General features: G+C 51.0%; 1 protein-coding gene across 1 annotated transcript in view; it reads right to left on the bottom strand.

Annotated features, from left to right (window-relative positions):
* SLC37A1 (solute carrier family 37 member 1) overlaps positions 1 to 23958 on the bottom strand; it is a 65766-nt gene extending 41808 nt beyond the window's left edge. The window contains exons 1-5 of the mRNA XM_068545797.1: positions 23856 to 23958; positions 19496 to 19685; positions 11304 to 11385; positions 2885 to 3017; positions 2158 to 2236 (exon numbers count right to left, since the gene is read on the bottom strand). Of these exons, the coding sequence (XP_068401898.1) occupies positions 2158 to 2236; positions 2885 to 3017; positions 11304 to 11385; positions 19496 to 19551 (350 nt within the window). The 5' untranslated portion in view covers positions 19552 to 19685; positions 23856 to 23958. The remainder of the gene's footprint in view (positions 1 to 2157; positions 2237 to 2884; positions 3018 to 11303; positions 11386 to 19495; positions 19686 to 23855) is intronic.
* Positions 23959 to 24234: the final 276 nt, after the last annotated feature.

Raw genomic sequence — 24234 nt, 5'->3', positions numbered from 1 at the left:
TACAAACTCGAGAGCATTCGAGAGCTAAAGGAATTATCTACTTCACCTTGCTCACTTCAGAGAAGAGGGAACACGCCCCAGAAGAGCTGGCTGATCTGCCCAAGGTCACGGAGTAAGTGCCAGAGTCAGATGGGCCTCCTGAGAGCTAGTGCCATCGGCTGGGGCTTACAAATGTCCTCTAGTCTTGCAAGACAATACTGGGACTCAATTTGGTCTCTATTTTAAAGTTTTAAAGAAAAGGCCTAACGGAATGGACAGCATTCCACATCGTATAAGGCTCCTACAGGTAATAAAGGTCACGCCACACCTGCTTGAACCTGCCAGCGATGACCTGGGTTAACAAAGGTGCCACCACGTCTGAGTTACCTGCTACACTAACACCATCCATCTCACTAGCAATGTGTCATGATGTCGCTAAGACGTCATGCAAGGAAGCACGCAAGGAAGCAGGGTACACCCTCATCCCCGTCACGAGTCCACTGTGGATTTCACGTTAGGTTATTATGAAATAAATAATACTATTTCATAATAAAATAAAATTATTTAATAAGAACCTTCGTTGGCGAGTTGCATAAAGAATGATCTTTGCCAATAAATAAGCAATAATAAAACCACTTTATTCAAACCAGGTTTCTTAGCCTCAGCACCCTTGGCATGTTGGGCCAGGTAATTCTTTGTGGCGAGGGGCTGTCTTGTGTCCTGTGGCACACTTAGCGGCACCCCCGGTCTCTGCCCACTAGATGCCAGCAGCACCCCCTTCTCCAGCTGAGATGACCAAAACTGTCTCCAGATATTGCTAACTGTTTCCTAGGAGACAAAATCACTCCCAGCTGGCAACCACGTTTAACTAGTGTTTTCTAGTAACTGAGAAAAACACACTCCAACCTTGGGGTCTTTTTATATTGATTATTGGTGTCCAGTAAAACTGCGGTTCTTAGAACATAAATATTTGACCCCAGGATGGAATACGGCTGGCAGCCCACACCCTAAGGCACCTGAGGCTTACACCGTCCTTCTCAGCAGCTGGGCTCCTGTTCTGTGCTGCATCCGTGTTATTCATTCCGCACTCAGACAAGCCCTGCAGCTCTACGCAGATGTGCAAGTTCAACAAAGGGGTGACAGCCACTCCACCAGCAGAAACCGCCTGTCTGGGTACCAGACACCCAGACGGTCCTGAGCTGGGGAGGGGGTCCAGGTCTCGGTGATAACACAGTCTGGGTGGATCTCAGGGAAGAAGGTAAACACTTACAGGGATTCCAGAGATTCCCAAAGCTCTAAAACTCTGTGTCTCTGAACAAAGCCCTCTTTGGACTAAAGGCCTTAGTCCCTATAAGTTTTGTTTTGTTTTTTTTGTTAAACTTGGCTAGACTGACACAATAGCAGTTTTTAACCGGCCAATTGCATGTCCTGTTATTACCCACTAATATTTACCACCTCCCTAGGCCAATTCAGAACTGGATCAAGAATGGGGTAATGATCGTATGTCACAGACGCTGGGAACACAGCACGGGCCAGGCCCCGTTCTGAGCATTCTGCATGTATTAACTCATTTAAACCTCACCACACTCCTGTGAGTTAAGAACTACTGTTTCCCCCATTTTGCAAAGGGGAAACTGAGGCCCAAGGAGGTGCGGTAACTCGTCCAGAGCCACCCAAGCGAGCAGTCAAGCCGGGACCAAATCCCAGCAACGTGCCTCTGGGGTCCACACCTCCCACCGCCAGGCAGGACGGCCTCTGGCACTCAGCGGAGGCTCTGTTCCGGCCTAGCGGGGCATCCAGGTGGACACTCCCAGCACCCGCTGTGTGAACTGCTCTGACGCCAGGCGGGGTTAGGAAAGAGACGGCGGCCCTTGAAACCAGCGAAGAGTATGCTCTGCCGTGCTCACCGGGTGGGGAGCGGCCAGGGCCCTGCTCCTGAGTGACCGGGTCCCGGCAGGGCTCACGGTGCGTCCAACCCCGGGGCCGGGAAAGCCGTCCAAGGACAGCCTGCCCGATCGGCAGGACAGCCAGGCCGTGTGCGGGCGTCCACCTCATCCCTGTCTCTGAGGAGAGACTGGAGGAGCAGCCGCTTGCGGGCGGGGCGGCGTCTTCAGAGCACCGGAGCTGCGCTCTGCGCCCAGCGGACCGCCTGGGTCCTGCAGTCTCAGCCCGACCTACCTCAGGTACATGCCGACAGCGTACGCGCACAGGAAGGAGTAGTCCAGGGCGCCGAGCAGCTGCTGGTAGTTGCCCTCATCTACATGGGGCGAGAAGCAACAGGAAAGGGAGAGCATTGTTCACTTTCCACTAAATACCAATGTATGTCCGGGAGAGGTACAATGACATACGAGACCTCTGCTCTCTACGTCTGGGCGGTGTCCTCAGAAGGGAACACAGAAAATACAGCAACTGAAGATCAAGTCACCATGTTTCCAGTAATCGCTACATAAACATCACTCCCATCAGGTCAAATCCCCATCGCTGGCGCTGAGCTTGTGGGTTCTGTTCTGCTTCACCTGTTACACCGGCTTTGGTTCGGGCCCCCCAGGCCAGCCCCACACTACAGCTCTGAGATTGCTCTCTTCTTTCCACCCACAGCTTACGCTCCGTAAGTCCTAACATCCAGCTTGGACAAATGCAACCTGCAAATGACCTCCAGCAGGTCTGACCACTGAGCGACACCTCTGCACACGGGCACGGGAAACGTGCAGCAGCTGAAGGTGCGAGGCTGGTTTGCTGGGAGGAGAGGTTAGTTTGCACCTGGAGGCGCAGCTGCATCCGACAGCATTGTCACCGCTGCTGAGATCAGCCAGCCGGCTCGGGGACTGCCACCTGTGGAGGAGGCCTGCAGGGACGGCCAGCTTCAGCCACGGGGCGAAAGCAGGGGGACGGATGGAGAACTCACCAAATGGGGCCCAGCCGCAGTCGGTCCCGTTGTCTGGGGGCTGGTGAGCGGGGCTGTCCCAGGCTTTTCGGCTCTGGCTGTGGAATCCGACTTCCCGCTCATATGAAGCTGTGCAGTCTCTGTGCAGCTCACCCTGGGACATCCATGGGGAGGACAGAAGCCAGAGAGAGAGAGTGCACTCAGGTGGGGCTCAGCCGCCCCTCTCCTTACAGCCGTCCTAGGGTGACTGCGTCCTAGGGGGATACGGCACCTCTGGGGCGGTGTGTCCAGGGGACCCACAGAGTGCCTGCCGATGAGGACGGTTTCTCGAGCTCCCTAGCGGCCGTCCCCTCCTGAGCACAGACACAGCCGACACAGCCTGTACCGGGCCACCCAGAGACGACTGCTCAGAGCAGCCGGGCGGCATGGGGGACCACCTGCCCAGAACGGAAGAATGGATTCATCTTGCTGGATTTGTATCACTGACTACAAGTTACAGGTCCACCAAGGACGAGGATGAATCTCGAAACAAAATAAGCCTGACACGAAGGAGCACAAATGGGAGGACTTTGTTTACAGAGCTCAGGAGGAGGGAAGTAAATCCAGGTGACATTGGTGAGAACGGTGGTCACCTAGAGAAGGGGAACAATGATGGGGACCAGGCACAGGGAGCCTGCGGGGAGCTGGACAGGGGCCAGACCTTAACCTAGGTGATGATTTCCTGGGTGAGCATGTAAATACTTGCCAGGCTAGACACCGCAGATCTGTGCACTTTACTATGTGCAAATCATACGTCAACCACCCCCCCCAAACTAGCTCAAGGTGCTCCTTAAGGAGGCGTCCACACTTCCAGAAAAGTGCCGCAGGGCAGCCGGGGCCGCCCTGTTATGGGGACCTGAGTAACAGGTGACTTGTTCCTTAAAACACAAGGGGCAGCAGACAGGACTCCATGCGCCTGTGGTGCCACCTGGGGGTCACACGTGTCCCCTCCCAGGTGGCCCCTGGCTCCCACTTCTCCCCTGCTGGGCGCTTTCTGGGGTTTCCGCTACACGGGGCTCAGATGGACCAATCCATCAGGTGTGAGCGAGGGCAGAAAGGAGGCGTCCTCAAGGTCAAGGAGGTGGCCCTCAGGGGGAGCAGAGGTCCTGAAGGGGCGTCCTTTAGTGAGCTGCGGCCTGAGAGAGGCTGGGCCTGGGGGGCTGAGGGGAAGGCTGGTCCCGGCAGGAGCATCTACCCCGGGGTCAAGACACAGGGCAGCGGGCAGGGAGCTGCACCCCAGTCCACCAGGTGGGGGGCAGCCAGGAGGCCTGTCCACCACCTTCGCTTTGTGGGTACCCCGCCTCTTCAGGAGAGGGGTCACTAAAGAGGCTGATCTCCTTTAAAAGGCCGCCTTGCTAGGGCTGTGATCAGCCACGGTGGGACAGCTGATTTTACATGGACACACGCCCCTGAGACCTGGCCTGGGACGGGGGACCCAGCCACTCTGTGGTCACGTGGCTTTGTCATCATCACTGGGCTGCTCTGCTGTAATTTAAACACAAGCTTCCGCTAAAACTAGCCAAGGTTCCGCTTTCCAAACTCAAAGTAACACTTTGCAAATAGCTTTCCTCAGCCGAGCTCACGCTCCCCAGGGGTGGAGGCCGGGCGCTGTCATCCTGGGATGCTCGGAGCCCCTTCCCTGCCCCCCTGAGACACTGTGGACGCGGCTGTGGATTTGGGACGGGGACACGGCTGTGGATTTGGGACGGGGACACGGGGGAGCCCTGCCTTTCTGCATAAAGCTGGATTCCCAGCACTTTCCCACCCGCCTGATGTGATAATTTCCCTCCCTCTTTGTCTTCAGAAGTCAGGTGTGTCCGCCCACCTTTCTCTGCTGCTTCTCTTGGAAGCCAGCCGGGCCCGGAGGCACCACTGATGCTGTCTATTCACCTTTCAATAAGGGAGCCACAGGCAGGACGCAGGGACCCCCATGGGCTGAGGGGGACCCTCGAGCGGGGCCGGCGTGGGGGTTCCTAACACACGCCTTACGCGGAAGCCCGGGAAGAGGACCGTTATAGACGCGGCTCCCACCGGCAGGTCCACGTCCTCCTTCACCAGCCACAGGGGATATAAAGGATTAGAAAGCATCCCTTTTTGTTTCATAAACAAGCAGAAGAGGTTTTCTGTTTTGGTTTGTCCTGGGATGAGAGGTATTGGTCAGGGACGCGGGCTCTGAGCCGGGGTCCTGGTGCTGCTGTGCCGGTTTCCAGCCTCAGCCGACTCACGGGGACTCCCCACGGTCCCTTAAGAAGCCAGCACAGCACGGCCCGTCCGGCGCTGCCGTGAAGATGAGCACATGCAGGTGTGTGCAGAGAGCTCCCCTCCGGGTCCCCAGCCCTCAGAAAGGCTCAGTGACTGGCAGCTGTGTGTTTGGGGTCCACCCACACAGGGGCACCCCAGGGCCTCCAGCTGGCCCTAATCTCACTCAGCTCCCTTCTCTCCCCAGCCCTCCTCCTTCATATGAGAAATGCAGTCTCCAGCCCATCCCCCTGAAAAGCTGAAGCAAAAGCAGTACAAGACTTAACATTACTTGAGCATAAAGAATTCTAAGGATATTTAAATGACCACATGCTAGCTTTTAATAAGACTGCCATATTTTAACTTTTCAGTGAGTTTTATTCCCCAAACCTGGTGTTTGCAGGAAAATTAAGGATTAATGAAACTAAGATAAACTTAGTTTGCCAGAAAAAAAACTCACCAGGTGAACTGATTCTTACCATGTTATAAAATCATTTCGGGGGTGGGGAGCTAGTCCTTTGCTTTCATAAAAGCAGTCTCCTTTGCAAATTTTTTACACACGTGCCTTTCAACAGATAACACATAAAATTAATCAGAATACACCAGGCAGTGATTAAAAGACGATCAATCAAAAGACAATGTGGCAGCCGAGAAATACGGTTGTGATACGCCAAGAGGGGAAGAGCAGAATGGAACATTCCAGGTGCATGGGGCTCATACGTGTTTAAAAATGTCTGTGTAATACACAAAGGAACGGCAACAACACAATAAACCGCAAGACTCCAGAGTGACTGGAAGGTGGGCGGGGGGCAGGGAGTGAGAGAAGACAGGTGTGGACATGATGGAAGGATGCAGAAAACGGCCATGACGTTACGAAGCACCATGTAGGGGGGAGCGGCAGGGACACAGGGGGGTGCACTTACCTCCCATCTACAGATCCCCTCTCTAGCACCCTCCATCCCCAGCACTGGGCAGCAGGAGCTGCAGCAGACATGTTCCCCGTAAGCTCCACACACACCGGCCCGTGCAGTCACTTAGGCACCAATGTTTTTATATAAATGTACATTAATGAAGACTCTACGTGCTAAACTCTGAACTTGAGCAGCTTCACCCTGAGAAACTCTTTATTCGCTCATTCATTCCCAAAACATGGGCTCTTCGGTTCTCTGGCCAAGGCTACAGCGAGCTGCTCATTGTCTGTAACGGAGGAGATAGCCCAGTGGGAATGGGGAAGGGGTCCAGAAGATGCTGGGAGGTGACAGGGAGAGGGGCAGGAGACTGAGAGCAGGGGATTCGGGCCTCATCAGGAGGAGAGGGGTTGTGTCAGCTTCACTTCACCTTTGAACGACACACGGAGTTTAGTGTGTGCGCACGTACGTGCACGCGTGTGTCCATAATCTATACAGAGTGTATATGTTTAGTAAATTTTCTAGGGTTCATTAGGCTGTGTGGGTCCATTTATTTTAACTAGTCCTTTAGACTCCTTTTATTTTTTATTTTTTATTTTTTAAGAGATCTTTTTTTTTTTAAAGAAATTCACGTTCTTTTATTTATTTATGGCTGTGTTGGGGCTTCGTTTCTGTGCGAGGGCTTTCTCTAGCTGTGGCAAGTAGGGACCACTCTTCATCGCGGTGCGCGGGCCTCTCACCATCGCGGCCTCTCTTGTTGCGGAGCACAGGCTCCAGACGTGCAGGCTCAGTAATTGTGGCTCACGGGCCCAGTTGCTCTGCGGCATGTGGGATCTTCCCAGACCAGGGCTCGAACCTGTGTCCCCTGCATTGGCAGGCAGACTCCCAACCACTGCGCCACCAGGGAAGCCCTAGACTCCTTTTATGAAGCTCTGGGTTAAAAGAACTCTCCAAAGCATTATGCAAAAGAAGTCCTAGAAGAGAAATGAAAGTTCTGGTGCCTGCTACGCTCTGAATGCTGGTGTTCCCACCAAATTCATATGTTGAAACCTAACCCCTGAGGTGACGGACGGTATTAGGAGGTGGGGCCTTTAGCAGGTGATTAGGTCATGAGGGTGGAGCCCTCGTGAATGGGATTAATGCTCTTTTAAATGGACCCCAGAGAGCTCCTCAACTTTCCACCAAGTGAAGCTACAAGGAGGCAGCCGTCTGCAAGCTGGAAGAGGGCCCTCACCAGAAACTGACCGTGCGGGCACCCACCCTGATCTGGCATGTCCAGCCTTCAGAACTGTGAGCAACAAATGTCTGCGTCTACAGCCACCCAGTCTATGGTATTTTGTTGCAGCAGCAAGAGCGGATGAGACAGTGCTCAAAACAGGAAGAACAGACAACCTGGGCCCCATTTACAACAGCACCTGGAGGTGGTCAGTTCACAGGAGCCACATGAAAATGGGCCAAACACACTTCTGCATATGCAAAGGTACACCCACTCACAAAGGTGTACAGAAATACATAGGGAAGCTTTTGGGTCACTGTCTATTTTTCTTAAATGGGATCATTCTGCATGGACTTATGTCCACCTTGACTCTTCTTACTCAAAAATACCTGCTGGGAATCTTTCTGAGTCAACTGGTTTGGCTCTAATTAATTCTTTTAAGTAGTTGCACATATCAGAATATGGATGTGCCATAATTTATTCAAACTTTCAGCTGCTGATTAAGTTCACATAATAGCCAGGTTTTTTTTTTTTCCTTTAAAAAAAAAAATTGCAGACAATGCTACAAAAAAGATGCTTATGCAAATACTCATAAGTGCTGGCGCTTTCATTTTTATGGACAAGATTCCCAGAAGCAGGACTGAAGGACAAGCATTTTTAATTTCAACAGGTGTTACCCAGATGCTTTCCAAAAGGCTGTAACACTTCACATCTCTATCACCCATACCTGAAAGTCTTCTCCCGCCATCACTGCCAGCAACAGGGGCTATTACTCTTTTAGGTGTTTTGCCACTTTGTGGGTATAAAGTGGTATATCCTTTGTCTGCGAACTGCCTCTTCCGTCCATCATTCTGCCCCCCTCCGTCCATCATTCTTTTGGATTTCCCAACTTCACACCCTTAAGATGGACATCTTCTTGTTCTTCGATTTTTACTTTTTATTTTTTACATTTAAATCTTTAATCCATTCATCTATTCTTTATAAGATAGGGGTTCAACTGTATTTCTTCCAGATGAATCTGCAGTTGTATCAACACCATTTATTAGATGAACTATACTTTTCCCATCACCTCTGTCAGCCATTCTACTGTATGTTTCCACAGTATTTTCTATACTTTTCTACTGACCTCTTTGTCTATCCTCATGCAATACCATAATAATTTGATTATAGTGGCTTAAAAAATGTTCCCTTTTCCACACTTTCCTTGGTAATTAATTCTTGGTCATTCTTTTCACATAAACTCTAAGATTATTTTATTCAGTTAAAAAAGACATTGCTGAGATTTTCATTGGAGTTGTGTCCTATTTAAACACAAATACTGGGAACAGTAGAACTTTCCAGATAGCAAGTTTCCCACCCAAAGCCAAGGTATGCACTTCCAGCCTTTCAGGCTTTGTTTTCTGTCCGCCGCTGAGGATTTCACGGCTTTCTTTTCCTGGGTCCCGTGTGTGCAGAGAGGGCTGGACATTCACACTCAGACGGGTCAATGTGACAGCTCCCCTCAGGGACCTTGGATCCCCTGCAGCTCAGGCTCTCCCCGAGAACCCTCTGCTTTCAGGCTTTTGTTCTGGCCCAGCCTGGGGGTGGGGGGGGCAGGGAAGAGCCCCCCAGAGTGTCCCTCAGGCAGCGTGCAGGCCCCACATGTCCATCGGCCTCCAGTTAAGAGGCAGGGCTAGCGCTGGAGCAGCTCTCAGAAGAGAGCGGGGTTGTAACCCCACCTCCTCCCAGCCCTGTTTTCATCACTATCACTTATTTTTCCTTTTTGCTATATACTAAAATCAGAGTAAAATGAAAGGTTTCATCAGTGGTTAAACTAAGTCTAAACAGAGTAGCCTCACGCCACCACGACATGTCACGTCACTGTAAGTGACATTAAAGAATATGAATCATTTTATGATTCACCACCCCTGGTGATCAATTCCAGGTACGCAAATATATTTTAATTTTGTTTTGCTCATAATGTACTAATAAACATAAGTTACAGATAATTCAGACTGTTCCTTGGGTCAACAGCAGCGTTACTACTTCTGGTTTTATAAATAAGATGAGCTAAATAAAGCACGTGAAAGCCTTGTAAGGCATTACAAAGTAAGTTATCATATGGAGTGTGACATCTTATCTATCTCAGAAGGCGAAGCCCCCGGGGTTCTGCGTTAGGCCAATCCACACCCAGGCACGTCTAAGGCGCTAAGTCAGACAATCTGCGTGTTGAAGAAAATCTGGGTGTGATGCCGTGACTGTACCCAGCTTCCTACATACACCTGCCCTAGAGACCCTGTGGCAGGGAGGGTAAGGGCAGGGACCCTGGAGTCAGCCCGACCCTGTGGAATTCACCTGAGGTGGCCCCGGCCTGCATAGAGGAATTAGGCTCCTGAGTCTCAGTTTCCTCAAAAGGACACTCACAGGACTGCCGTGACGATGATATTAAATAAGGGAGGCGTGCACCTTGTCAGGCGCGGGGCTCAGCCAGTGGCAGTCACCGTGACCGATGAAAACGTAACTAAGAGCCGGGCCCCTCGTCACTAAGCCCCAAGCCCCCGACGGGGAAGCCGGGAGAGTGGCCTGGAACAATGCCGCATCCCTTCCTGGCTAATTGGGGACCCTCGTGACCACCAGAAGGAGACCCTCCAGTGGCCAGCCCCCCTCAGCATGCTGCCTCGGTCCCAACACGGGCCCTGAGTCTGTCAGGCTGCTGCTGCACCGCGACGCCCCCAGCAGGCCAGGATTGGCCCCAGGATCCACATCTGGCCTTCCAGGATCCATCGGAGGCTCAGGAAGGCTCCCGACCCCGCTGGCTCCTTCAGTTCTAGGCACTCTCTAAGGTCCCTTCAACGGTCTCTTCCCTTTTCATAACTTGCCTTTTTCTTGAGCCATATGTGTATTTCCCTAACCAGGAAGACAGGAATTAGTAGTATTTAAGTTGACAGGGGCGGGTTGGTCCTTGGTACTGGTATTAGAGACACTGGTCAAGTGGATGAAGGCCCACCCTCTCCTGTCCCATCCTTTTCTCTTTTTTGAAAACTGCATTATAAAAGGTCTGCAAAGATTGCCATAGTTATTCAAACTTGGTACATCAAAAAAGGGAGAATGTTACAAGCGACTTGAGGGGCGGGGGAAATTCCTGCTTCCTAGGGGTCAAGGAGGAATTGCTGCAGACCGGGGAACACAGAACCATCCAGAGAAGCAACAGCCTCGGGGCACTGCCTCTGCCACCGGCCGGGAGCCGAGACGACAGCTGTCCAGCACTCGGCCTCTTCTCCCCCCCGCCCCCCGACCCGGGGGGCAGAGGAAGCGGGACCACAAAGGTCAACGGAATTACAGTCCCGGACCTGCGTCCCTGCCAATGAGGAGAAAGTGAGGGAGGGGCAGTCGGGCTGTAAATGAGCTACCTTTGGCCCTGGACGATTTCCTGTCTCTTCTATAATAAAGGCTCAGCAGCCATTCAAGCCAGTTGACAGTCTGCAGGCAAAATGATGTCATTCCAGTGAGGGTAAGAAAACTACTCTGCTTTTTCCCGGGTTACAACTGGCTATTTCGTAGGATTGTCTCCTTTAATCTTCTTTTCCCCAAGTCGAGTTAAATGCCTGCCTAATAACTTCCTGCACACCCATCACTCACACAGAAACTCAGTGTTCTGAGAATAATGGAGAAACACCACCACTGCCAGACTTAGGATCAAAGCCTAATGGCCGTAGAAGCAATTTGGGGAACATTTTTAGACTGGATATATTCAGAGGGAAAGTTCACACAAGACAGAATAGATATTTAATTAAGCTTTAGAATTCTGCAACAGGCAACGAATATAACCGAAAGTATACTACCTCTGAAATTATAAATCCTAAAACCATTTTAAAGTTATTAATTTCAGAAAAGAGAAACTAAAAACCAAAGCAGCAAAATACCTTGCTTCTCAACAATCCATTTTCTCCATTTATCTTACTGCTCTCCCCCAAACTCCCCTTCCCCCCAACCGGCTTACTAGTTCCTTACAGAGATTACAGGCAGGAGATGAAATCGAGTGCTTTCAATGATTTCTTACCTTAACTATGCTGATAGGCTTTCGAGATAAGTGAAAACTTGCATACAGCAAAAATGTCAAAATAAAAATGAAGGCTCTGTACCTGAAACACAAAACAGTGGCAGGGATGACATAAAATTATAAGATGCCATATGACCCAGCAATCCCACTCCCGGGCATACACCCAGACAAAACCGTAATTCGAAAAGATACGTGCCCCTTATGTTCATAGCAGCACTAGTTACAATAGCCAAGACATGGAAACAGCCTAAACGTCCATCGACAGATGAATGGGTAAACAAGATGTGGTACATGTATGCAATGGAATATTACTCATCCATAAGGAAGAATGTAATAATGCCATTTGCAGCAACATGGATGGGCCTAGAGATGATCATACTAAGTGAAGTAAGTCAGAAAGAGAAAGACAAATACCACATGATATCACTTATATGTGGAATCTAAAATACGATACAAATGAAGCTATCTGCAAAACAGAAACAGACTCACAGACATAGAGAACAGACTTGTGGTTGCCAAGGGGGAGGGAAGCTGGGGGGAGGCATGGACGGGGAGTTTGGGGTCAGCAGATGCAAACTATTACGTAGAGGATGGATAAACAACAAGGTCCTACTGTATAGCACAGGGAACTATATTCAATATCCTGTGATAATCCATAATGGAAAAGAGTATGAAAACGAACATATATATGTATAACGAACATATACGTGTATCACTTTGCTGTACAGCAGAAATAAAACACAACGTTGTAAATCAACCATACTTCAATAAAGAAAAAAAAGGTGCATTAAGAATCCATTACAACGGTATTCTTAAATTTCCTTATGCTGTATGTTTTTTTACTCAGTCCTACATCAAAGATCAATCCTGTTTATAACACCACTACAATATTTTAAAAATGTGCCACTTTTATTTTGTTCATTGGAACTATTTAAACCATCATGAGAAAAACTAATCAAAGAGAAACCTGGGACACAGATGTACACATGGGTTTACAAAGCAGACAAAAAGGAATGATGATTTAGTTTGTAACAAAATTAACTGCAAGTGACTTATAAGCCTGCTACCCTGGGCATTTAAGATCATATTTATTTTTACTTTTTAGAAGGACACAAGCAAGGCAGAAATATAACTATTTCACCGGCCTCAGTGAGAACAACTCAGTGACGCTGACAAGCTATGAATAAGGCCAATGACATAAAAACTATTGGCCCAAAGCCCTGCTGCTGTTCTTGGTTTATGAGAAAAGCAGTTCGAGAGGAAGTGCTGAGGTGTATGGAGACTACAGACAAGAAGATACTTTAGCAAGAAGATGAAAGTTCATTCAGGTCTAAATGTGGTTCTAAATGTTTGAACCACCCTATAGAAAAGCGGCCCTTCGGGGAAGACAACGGGTCAGGAGGAAAAAGTCCTTGGCAAGAGATGGTGACAAGGAGACCCAGCAGGAAGGCAGGCCCTCTGCGTCCTGAGGCCCGGCCCCTAACCCTGAAGAACCCGTCCTGTTCTGGTCTGGAAAGGCCAATGACCTTCCAACTGCGTGCGGGCTTGAACCCATGATGACCCAAGGCGGAGGCAGTGGCGACAGAACAGAGAGGGGCTGCAGGGGGGCCACGGCCCCCGGGGAGGCGGCTCATTCAAGGCCCTCGATGAGGAGGGGGCCTTCCTCCTGTCTCCCACCCACATTTCCAATGTTGTGATTTACTTCTCGAGGGTAGCTTTCTGGACTAACACGAAGACTCCTGAGGGTGTCTGCCTCCCTGGCCACCAGAAAAGGCAGGAGTCAAATAAATATTTCCAGCTTTTTAACAGAAGGTCATATTTCAGGTGGGAAAAAAAGGCTTGGTAGTACCGTGGGACTCAAACCTTCCACCTCTGGAACACCCGCGCTTAGCGAGGGCGCACCACACCGACTTCATCAAGGAAGCATTTACTGATGGTTTTCCTAGGATTCTTTGCTCTTCGAGCCCCTGCCAATGAGCAGGTAGGAAAAAAGTGAAACTATAAACAAGTGAGTGTGACATCTATCGCAAAGCACACAGACTATGCAAGTACAGTGGACCTGTGACAAAAGTCTAGGCCTTTGTCCCTGTGTTTCTGAAAGTCATCCATTTTGGTAGGGGGTGGAGGTCTCTCAATTCCTTGCTGGAAGCTCTCCGCATCCCACACCCCACCCTGCTCCTCTGCACCAGCTTATGAAGGTTCTAGGCCACTGGAACTTTCAACGCCAGAATTTCCAGCCCATAGCTAGACTCATTGGTTGCTTGATGCCCACTTGCTAGGGCTAGTGTGGACTGTCGGGGACCCCGATCGGACCCCATCTGGGTACAGAGCTCCCTTTGCCCATCTCCACAAGGAGTAAGAAAATATTCTCAGTCTGAGTTACCTCCAGCCCCTCCCAAATCAGAGCCTGAGAGAAGGATTTGGAGCCCTCAAGGACGCTACATACAACCAGCTTGCAGGTGTGCCATCGGCCAGGAGACTCTGGATTTCATCATCACCCAGCTCAGAAGGATTTGGAAAGAGCAGGTCTACTTAAGTGGGCCTTGGGGGGCTTCGCTGGTGGCGCAGTGGTTAAGAATCCACCTGCCAATGCAGGGGACACGGGTTCGAGCCCTGGTCCGGGAAGATCCCACATGCCGCGGAGCAACAGAGCCCGTGCGCCACAACTACTGAGCCGGGGCTCTAGAACCCGAGAGCCACAACTACTGAAGCCCGCGTGCCTAGAGCTCGTGCTCCGCAACAAGAGAAGCCACCGCAATGAGAAGCCTGCACACCATATCGAAGAGTAGCCCCCGCTCGCCACAACTAGAGAAAGCCCGCACGCAGCAACGAAGACGCAACGCAGCCAAAAATAAATAAAATAAATAAATTAAAAAAGAAAATGGGCCTTGGGTTCATGGTCTCCACTCTCTACCCAGAACATTCCACTTATAAATATTCTAGTTTTATTAAGTGCATTTAATATATTTATTAAATAGAATAAATAAACCCAGAAATAAAGAGCTCGTCCGTATGCCTCGATCAGGTCTGAAGAGCCCTGGGGCTCTAACACACCTGCATTCATTCCTAGGCTGTCAAGCTGTCCAGGTTATGGGAACCCAGCAGCCATTCCTGGGCCCTTGCCTTCTTCTCTAGCGGGCGGTCTTGCATGCGATGCTCACCTGCCCAGAGCCTGCAGGGGCGAAGTAGTTGCCATGACTGCCCCGTGCTGGGGGATGCCACGCTGGAGCACAGCCACGGAAGCCCCGAGAACACCGAGGGCTACAGAGTGGAGAACTTGCCTCCACACATTTTCAGTTCAGTTTTGGGTGGAGGTGAAACACCTTGATGAATCAGCCCCTTTGGGAAGAGTACCGGCCTGCCGGTTAGCAGGGCTCTCGGAGGGAACCTGCTCTGCAGAATCAGGGCAAAGGGTCAACCTAGCCTGCAAACCGGGAGTTTCCTAGACACAGAATGTATGTCTCCTAAAGAGGAAGCCGATCTTTCATTTCGCCAGTATCAGGCCAACTCTACTCCCTCTGTTTTCAAATCCTTCCTCTCTCTTTCCTCATCTTATTACGTAGGATTTGAGGAGAGGGGAAGAGCCAGCAACTAGAGGCTGAGTTCTCCACTTCTGGAAGGCCTAAACACAGCCCCACTGGTACTTTTAAACCACTGTGGGGCTGGTGCCTTCCCAGTGGCCATGGCAATACCCCCGTCCTGGAGAGCGAGCAGACTTCTTACTTCTGCAGGATTATCCTGGGTTGTGGGGACTAAACAATCCTCCAGAAGTCCTTTCCCATTTTGTAATTCTATCCTCGTCCACCTTCTTCCTTTATCACTTGTGAAGCAAGGACTTTGGATAATATTTGTTTCCTTTTATCCATCTTGTAGTGGGTTGAATACTGTCCCCCCAAAAATTGATGTCCACCATAAATCTTAGAATGTGGCCTCATTTGGAAATCGGGTCTTGCAGATGTAATTAGTTACGTTGAGGTCATACTTAACTCAACTCACGTATGACCTACAATCCACTAAGATCCTAAATCCAGCTCCGTGTCCTTATAAAAGGCCATGGGGAGACACAGAGACAGACAGGGAGGAAGGCCACGTGGTGATGCAGGTAGAGCAGGACAAGGAACGCTAGGACAGCCAGCAGCCGCCAGAAACGGGAAGAGGCAAGGAAGCGTGCTTCCCTCGAGCCTTCTGTGGGAGCACGGCCCTACCGACACCTTGATCTCAGACGTCTGCCTTCCAGAACCATGAGAAAATTAATTTCTGTTCTTTTGAGCCAACCAGTTTGTGGACTTGTTATAGCAGCCCCAGGAAACGAATATAATCCGATACTTTAATTTCTGCTTTGTGTTACATTTAGGCTTATGAATATTAAGCAAATACAATTAAAAATGAATTATTTAAACCTCTACTTCATCAGCGTTCCGCTTACTTTCTGCAGCAATAGATAGCATTCTCTGTATCCACCAACACTACAAGAATAGTGTTTGAGTTAACCCCAAGTTTCTAGCAAAAAAAGCCTATCTCAGCAAGGCGCCTTCAAAGCTTCCTCAGAGATGTTCTAGAATGCCGCAGGCATTCCCAGACAATTCAGAGACTCAAGGGGGAATATCGTTTCCTTATTTGAGTGTTATTTATCTCGGTCATATGCAAATAAGAAGTAAAACATTCTTTAGATGAGAGTTACTGAACAGTATCATTTGGCACAGAAATTAGTAAGAAGACATCCCTCATTTAGGAACAAGGAAACGAGGCATACTGTGACATGAGCCTCTCCAGAGCACCCTAAAGGAGGGCCACGATGTCAGTGACGTTATCACTGACCCCTTGGTTTAGGGGCTTTCTGCCTGGTCGCCCCTCAGAGAAGCTACAGTTTTTCCCTCTAGTAGTCGGTCAGGAGTTTGTGGGAACGTACTTTGAGGTTACATAGATATCCTGTTCCTCCAACCTTCCCCCCATCGTGCGTGTCCACTGATGATCCTTGCCTAAACCAAGCATCCCTGATGGTTTCGGATGGCGATGTTCCAGCTTGGACACTCCTGCTCTACTTAGCGGCTGGCATTCTACTGCGGGAGAGAGCTTTCCTTCCTCCCATTTCTGCATTATTTAGTTATAGCAGAATGGACTCACTGGATTCTTGTTTTATTCAATGGGCTATAATCCATTACTGGCGTCGTTTATTTAAAATGTCATCCCAGATTGGGCCAGTGAGCGCCCCTTCATTTTTAAGCACTTCCTTATTTTTTGGCACGAGATATTCCATGCTCATCTCACTTTCCCTGGCCAGTGCTGACCCAGCCTCCAAGGACGCCTGACTGGCTCCTTCAGCGGAAAACGTTACGTAGAAAGTGAGATCCAGCACCGGGTGTGCTCACTGCTGCGGGGTGTTACTATTCCCGGGGCCCGTCAGCGGGCAGAGAGAGGGCATTTTACACACACACACCCACTACCTACACACACGTCACACACACACATATTTCTCCCCCTGCTTCCTCTCCAGTTCTTCTCGATATCTTTAATGCCAACCCAACACCACGTGATTCATTCTGTCCCTCCTCCCCCCGCCACCAATATTCGTAACTCCTTTACCGTCAGCGAGAAGCTGTCTCTCTTCCGTGTTATTCCTGACAAAGATGCATAGTCTGAATCTAACCATGAAGAAATACCAGACACACACAAAACAAGGGACAGTCTATAAAATAAATGGCTTGTATCCTTCAGAAATGGCAAGCTCATGAAAGACAAAGGAAGGCCAAGAAACAGTTCCAAATTAAAGGAGACTAAACCCACAGGACAACTAAATGCAAAGTGTGGGCCCAGACTAGATCCTGGCCCAGGGGGAAAAAAATCTATAAAAGACATTATTGGACATTTGATATAATTTTGAGTATGGGCTGTGGATTAGATAATAGCATTATATCTGTGTTAAACTTGCTTATTTTGATCTTTGTGTGCCGTTATATGAAAATGTCTTGTTCACAGGAAGTACATACTGAAGTATTTAGAAATAAAAGGGCATAATGTCTTTAACTTGCTTTCAAATGGTTCAGGAAAAAAATGTGTGTGCGTGTATATGTACATCTACACACACACACACACACACACACACACACACACACACACACACACACACACAGAGAGATGAGAGACGGTAGGGGGAGAAGCAAATGAGGACAAATGTTACGAATTTGTCTGCCAGTTGAACCTGGACCCCCACGGCTGGACCAGAGGCGATTCACCATTCCGTCTGCCCTGGGTTCAGTCAACTCAAGACGGAAAGTCCCAGGAGAGAGAGGCCCGTAGCCCACCTTAGGTCCTCTCCTGCCTCCTGCTGGACCTGGGCTATGGCGGAAGGTCACGGGGCTGCCATAACGGGATGGAAAATCCTGAGACTCACCTACCTATCACACCTGCACACGAAGGAGGGAAGTCAATTCCCCAAAGGAAATCAAAGTGCTGTTAGGAAGAGGCAATGCATGCTGGGTAGAAAAACATAGGAAATGTCCTTCGCAGGAATGTTAGAAGAAAAGCTAGTTCTCTTCTTTTACAGCGAAGGAAGCTGAGATCTAGAAAGGTTAAATACCCTTTCAAGGTCAAGGAGCAAGTTTGAGGTAGAGATGGAATAGAAATGAAGACAAATATGCTATCTCCTTGCAACTCACAGTGTGGTCTACGGACGCAAAGCACCGCATCACCTGGGAAATGCAGACTCTCAGGCATCACCCAGATCTACTGAGTCAGAATCTGCATTTTAACAAGTTTCAGGTGATTCCCATGCACACTAAAGCATGAGAAGCACTGTTCTACCTCTGTAGGTCTCAACTTTAAAAAAAGATAAAAAAGAGAATTTGTGATCATAAGAGTTCTACAGGAGCTCCTGGTAACATTCTTATTTTCTTCTGTGAGTTTGAAATTGTATCAAAACAAAGTTTCAAGACAAGGGAAAGATAAACACCCACTAAATAAAAGGGAACCACTTGCGGCTAGATCAGCAGTGGACGGGAGATGAGTGGACAAGCGAACTGCTGTGGAAAGAGCCAGATGTCTGAGGTCACACCTGAGACCCTGTGGGCGCTCGCCCCACCAGCCTGGGCCTGAGAGGCTGCAAAAGGTGCGGAGGCCAAGAGGGCCCTGGTGAGACGGAGCTGAAGGGATGCAGAACACGCTGAGACAGCATCAACGTTATTTTGAGCGGAAGGCACGTGAGTCCTGAAATCTCTCATCTGCCTAAAAGCAGAGCCGCGGAGAAAGAACTCAGCTGTCATAAATCCTCCCCCCCTGGGAGCAGCCAGGAGAGACTGAGTCTTAATACCAGAAACGGGGTATGCCCACATCACACCTAAACAGACATTGTCACGACGGTATCCTAGCTCCCAACTAGTCTCCTAAGGGCCCATTTACCTTTCCAAAAAGTTACCTGTTTTCCCAAAAGTGCCCTTCCCTTGCTCCTCTTCCCCTATTAAGATGGTTGGTATCCGATCCGATCCCCAAATCCTAAGGCCCCCTGGAGTCACGTTTTTCTGTGAACTCCCACACATACGTGGTTAAATGTCTTTTCTCTTGTCAATCTGCCTTTTGTCAGTTTAATTCACATGCCCCCAGTCATTCGACCTAAGAGGGTAGAGGAACAATTCTTCCTTCCCAACAGAGATCAGCAGGGGAGAAAACCCACTGAGAGTGTGGGTTAGAGACTACACAGTCCAGCTCTGCACTCCGCCCTCACCATCCGCCTGCTCCAAGGAGTGTGGGATTCACGAATCTCCTGTGAGAAAGATTCTCAGAGCACACCAGGTGCTCTCAGAGCAGAAAGGCATCTGCGTTTAACTTGTTCAGATCTCATTTTCTCTCTGAAAGTCCTGACCCAGCGAGGCCACTCACTAAGCTCAGAGTTAACATACTTATTTCACCCACAGCCATTTTATCGTCCTGTCGGTAGTCAGTGGTCATTTTTCTGTGGGTGGGGACCAGGATTATCTTCAGTGGACCAGAAACCACGGAAAACCTCGAAGGTTTTCAGTCTGTCTGTCACTGCCAGAACCAAAGATGGACAACTTGGCCGTGTTCCTGGTCACCGCTTCCACCACCAATAAACCATTCAACACTTATGGGGAGGCTGGCCATCCACGTGCATTTTATCATGAAACTGGGGGCAGGGGGCACTGGCTGCACGGAGGGAGGCACCGTGCCCAAGGACTTACCACTGATCCCTGGAGAACGAGACGATGAAGCGAATGCCGGGGGGAAGTCGGGCCATTTACGTCTCACTGACCGTGGAGCTTCGGTCACGAAATAAGATGCTTCATTAATAGGTTCTTGATCCTGGGAAGCACGCAGGGGTGTCCTGTGGGGTCTCGCCTGCCCTCTTCCTTCCAGCAGAGGCTCGGCTCTCTACAAGGAGAGGGAGGGGTGGAAAGGTCAAGTGTGCTGACAATGGCACCGTCGGAAGCCCTGGCAGAAGTAACCGCACGTGGTGTGGTCACCCAGCCCAGAGCAGAGCTGGACTTCCCTGCAACAGGACGCTCCCACCACGAGAGCCACCAGATAGGGGTAGAGCATCCGTCCTGGGGTGGGGGTGGGGGGCAGCTTGTTCAAAGGTCACTGAAATGAACTTCACATGTTGTTCTGAGGACTTGTAAGAAAAACCGCTGAACTCCTCTTTATCTGGAAGCCCTCCTGAGATCAACGTGTTCACTCTCAATCACAATACTCTGCAGAGCTAACATTGACATTCACAGGAGACCCATATGTGCCCAGGGGTCGCACCAGGTGCCCAATCACCAGAGCACCAGGGAATTGGCCGTGCTCCATTCCCCCAAGCTGTGTCCCGGGCTACGTCTGAGCCACCGTAACAGACAGGAACATAGGCCTGGACAAGGAGGCAGGTCATCAAGCCCATCATTTGACTGTGGCTTTGCAATGGAGTCTAAATGCACGTAATGCCGTGGGAATGAACTTCAGCTCGTCTGTGCCACCTCATTTCTCACACCTGTGGTCACCTCAGAGGCCTTGGAAAATGGCCCCATTCTGCAGTCAGGGCTGAAGGCAGAGCCAGATGGGAAGGAAGGCGCAGGGAGGCCTGGTCTCCTGTCCCAAAGCCAACCCCACGACCTGTGCTATTTTTCAGTTTTTCTCCTATGTTCGGTGGCGAGGAATCTTTGGGACCCATGCGTTAAATCACACAGTACACAGTGTATGCAGGAGCATTCACTGTTCTACCTTAATACTTATCGAAAAGTCACAGGTTATATAACGTTTTTAAACAAAGCTACTTCTGACTAAACATTAATCTCGATTTAAAGCTGAAATGTATTCAGTGTCTTTAAACCACTTCCTTGCGATAACAGGTAAGTAATAGCAAATAGTTCCGATTTAGAAGATATTCCTCAGTGCCTGCGTCTTTCCAGTTAAGAGAGGTTCCCCATGTTCATTCCTGCTCTCCCTCCAGAGTGAGTTTTCAAAATGCACCTTGCCAAGCTTTCACACCCTCCCCACTCCCCCCACCTCCTCTCAGTGAGGCACTGAGGCCCCTCTGCTCCAGCCAGGGGAGCTACACCTTCGCTCCCGACAGCCAGCCTGGCCACTCGGCCTGCACACACACCCCACCGGGGCCCTAACGATGACACAGCCTCAGCTCTCCATCCCACCAGAGTGCCACCTGCCCCGACAGCTGACCCTGGGCTGGGTAATCTCAGGCATGCCACAAACTTTCTGCTCCCTCACCTTCCCCAGCTAAAAAATAGGGATGATGGCACCTACTTAGGGTGGTTATAAAGATGAAATGAGTGATCCAAGGACAGCCCTCAGCGCGGAGGAGATGCTCAGTAAACAGCAGCTGGAATCGTTCTCAGTAGAAATCAGGGGAGGAAGGCCCAGGGCTGCAGGCAACCACCCCGTCCCCATCCCCTGGTTCAGAACCCAGCACAGGGCAAGCGGTCAAGAGATGCGCCGAACCAAGCTCCACAAGTGCTTCGCAATGTTTCTGCTCAAATCTCTATATTTAAAAAAACCGTTTTACTAAAATTCTGCTCAAAATGAGTGGGCTCCTGTTTGGGCCTAAACATACTTTGAGAAACAATCTTTGAGTGATTCCTTTAGAGTAAAGGATTTGGTCTAAGTTTTACAGCACCTGGAAATGGATGGTCAGAGTCAAGTTCCCTCCTCTGTCCAGACGCTGCTTCTCTAGGTACCTACGGCTCATCTGGAAATATTCTATTGCCATCTATTACATCAACGAATCAATAAACCTCAATTCAATTCTGGTAAAACCTGTAATGTTAAAAAAAAAAAAATCCAGAAGACATTGGAAAAGTCAGCAGGAAAAAAAAAAAATCTTGATTTCCTTTTAAAACCATGGTTCTTACCTCTGTAAAATGGGTGAACTCAAGTGTTATAAGTTTTCACCGTAAGTTTAATTAAGATGTGTAAACATAGAGATTTTACACGTAGGACATTAAGAGCTCGACTTAATGAGGCCCCTTCCTCCAAAGCCTGGACGGTGTCCACTGAAAATCATTCCAGCGAGAGCCGGTCAAGACCTCCAAGGTCATCAGTGACAAATTCCGTGCTCTCCTGTGAGCCCCACTGCCTGTCGAGGAAGAGGCCCGGAGGCTGGTCCGGGTTGGCTGGACGCTGTGGGGCAAATTCAGGTTGGTCCAGTTTCCCTCAGTCCCCTCCTCCCTCCAACCTACTTCCTCCCGGCAGGTCTCCTCCAAAGAGAGGGCGGCAGAACTGGAGCAGATCACTTGGTTTAAGCCCCCTTTTTGGCACACAATCCAAGCACATAAAAAAGAAAACGTACTTTAAAAAAAACGGCTCTTAATAGGCACCCTTGGAACTCACCACTCCAGTAGGGAAAAGTGTCAGAATACCCAGTTTCATTCTACTGTCAAAGACAGCAACTTCAGACACACCCCATTAGAGCATCTCTCTTACTATCTAAAATGCACATTTTTATACCCATGTTCCGGAAGTGCCCAACCTAGTCTATAAACTACATAACTATAAAATGGGATGACCTGAGGGCAATACGCATTCTGGAGCCCCGCCCTCAGACGCACTACCTGGGGATCAGTTCCGTGTACTCGCTGGAGACGAAAATGAGTCTCAAAAGTAATGATGCGCAGAACACAGAAAGGGTCTTCCCACAACTGAAGCGCTGTGGTCAGTAATCAAAGCAGCCCCAGGCGCTTCTTAAAGAATCTACTTAAAGGCAAGGGTTTTTAAAGTAGATCTTATTTTAAGGCAAATGCAGGGGGCGGGGGGAATGCATGTCCCCCAAGCAAGTTTTCAGACATTTTTCTTTTAGGGGAGAGAGAGAGAGAGAGAGAGAGAGGAAAACACAACTTCCTTTTCAGAGAAAACACTTTCTATGGTCTGTGCTTTAAAGGCTGTAAGCAATATTAAAAATGAATGACAATAGCCAGTATTTCTTTCCTGGGCTTAAATACAAAAAGGAATCCTCTACCTGTACCACTTTCTTCCACCAACAAACAGAACCTCAAGGTGGCGGGTACAACACAGAACCTGCAAATGCCGTTCCAAAACCACATGGTGAGACACTGGAGGTCTAGAGCCCTGGGTTCTCAAGGTTGACCTTAAAAGACATTAAAGAAGGAGCAATGGGGGAAGGGGGAGATCTAACCTAGTTACCAACTCGAACACCCTCACACAATTCAGATTCAAGGGCAGGTGGGCACTTTCCAGACAGAAAGCTCAGGGAGACTAAAGGAAAGGCGGGCTTTGCAATTCCACCCGGAGAAATTCAAACCTGGCGGTGTGCAGAGGGGCCTTCCAGGATCCTGGTCGCAGCCCTAGGTCGCCAGGTCCCCAGGGTCAGCAGCGTGGCTGCAGAGGCTGGGAGGGCCGGCGGGTGCGGGAGGTTGGAAAAAAGAGCCTGACGGTTGGGGCCCCGAGGCCGGGTGACTTTCCGGGGCTTTGAGTCCAGTAAAATCCCTCCAGGAGGCTCACCAGCTCCGGGAACCAGCCGCTCAGACGAACAACCCGAAGGCCCAGGGAGCGGCGCCCCGAGCCTCCCGCGCCTCCCGCGGGCTTGGGCGCCGGCTCCTCCCCGGCGGCCCGTCCCGGAGTAGACTGGCGGGCACGCCCACGTCCCGCCGCGCCGCCCACCCCGCGCGGGGCTCCGCTCTCGAGTCCCGGGCTGGGCTGTCACCGCGGCCGCGCGGGCCGGGGAGAGGGCCCGGAGGACGGCTGGGCTCGCCCCCGCCCGGGGCTCCGGTGGGCGGCTGCCGGCCCGGCACCGGCTCCCCCGGCTCCGCTCGCCGGGTCCCGGGGCGCCCGGCCGCCCCTCCAGCCCCGCCCCCGCCCGCTGCAAGGGCCGCCCCGGGTCCGGAGCCCGCCGGACGCCTCCGCCCCGGACGAGCACAAAGACGCGCGCCCGGCGCAGGGACCCCCGGCCTCCCCGCCCGTCGTCCGCGCTGGCAGGTGTCGCTCGGCGGCGGCGCCGAGTCCCGCGGCCCGGCCGGCGCGGGCGGTGGGGAGGGGGTCCCCGCGCCGCCCGCTCCCCCCCACCCCGGCCCCATCTCGGTCGCCGCGTCTCACCTGCGCCCCCAGGCCCGCGCCCCGCCGCCCGGCCCGGCCGCCGCTGGCGCTTCCTGCTCGCGACTTCCTGGGGCGGCGCGCGGAGGCCCGGGCGGCCCTTTCACTTTCCTGAGGCCGCGGGGCGCCCGGCCGGGCGGCGGCGGCTGCAGCTCGGCCCCTCCCCCTCCGACTCATCCCCCTCCCCGGTCCTCCCGCGGCCCCGGAGCGCGCCCGGGGGCCCAGCCAGCCCCGGGGAGGCCGGGCGGGGACGCCCCCACGAGGAGACCCCGGGCCACCGCCGCCCAGGAGTCCTCCCCGCGGTTCCCGCTCCTTGCACCTGCCTGCGGACGCCCGGGCTTGAGTTCGAAACTGACCAAAGAGGAGCTCCCCAAGGACCCTT

Source organism: Eschrichtius robustus, chromosome 6 (genome assembly GCF_028021215.1).
Source record: "Eschrichtius robustus isolate mEscRob2 chromosome 6, mEscRob2.pri, whole genome shotgun sequence".
In the NCBI taxonomy this organism is placed as follows: Eukaryota; Metazoa; Chordata; class Mammalia; order Artiodactyla; family Eschrichtiidae; genus Eschrichtius; species Eschrichtius robustus.
Note: the sequence above shows the minus strand (reverse complement) of the source record. Positions and strands in the feature narration are given on the sequence as shown.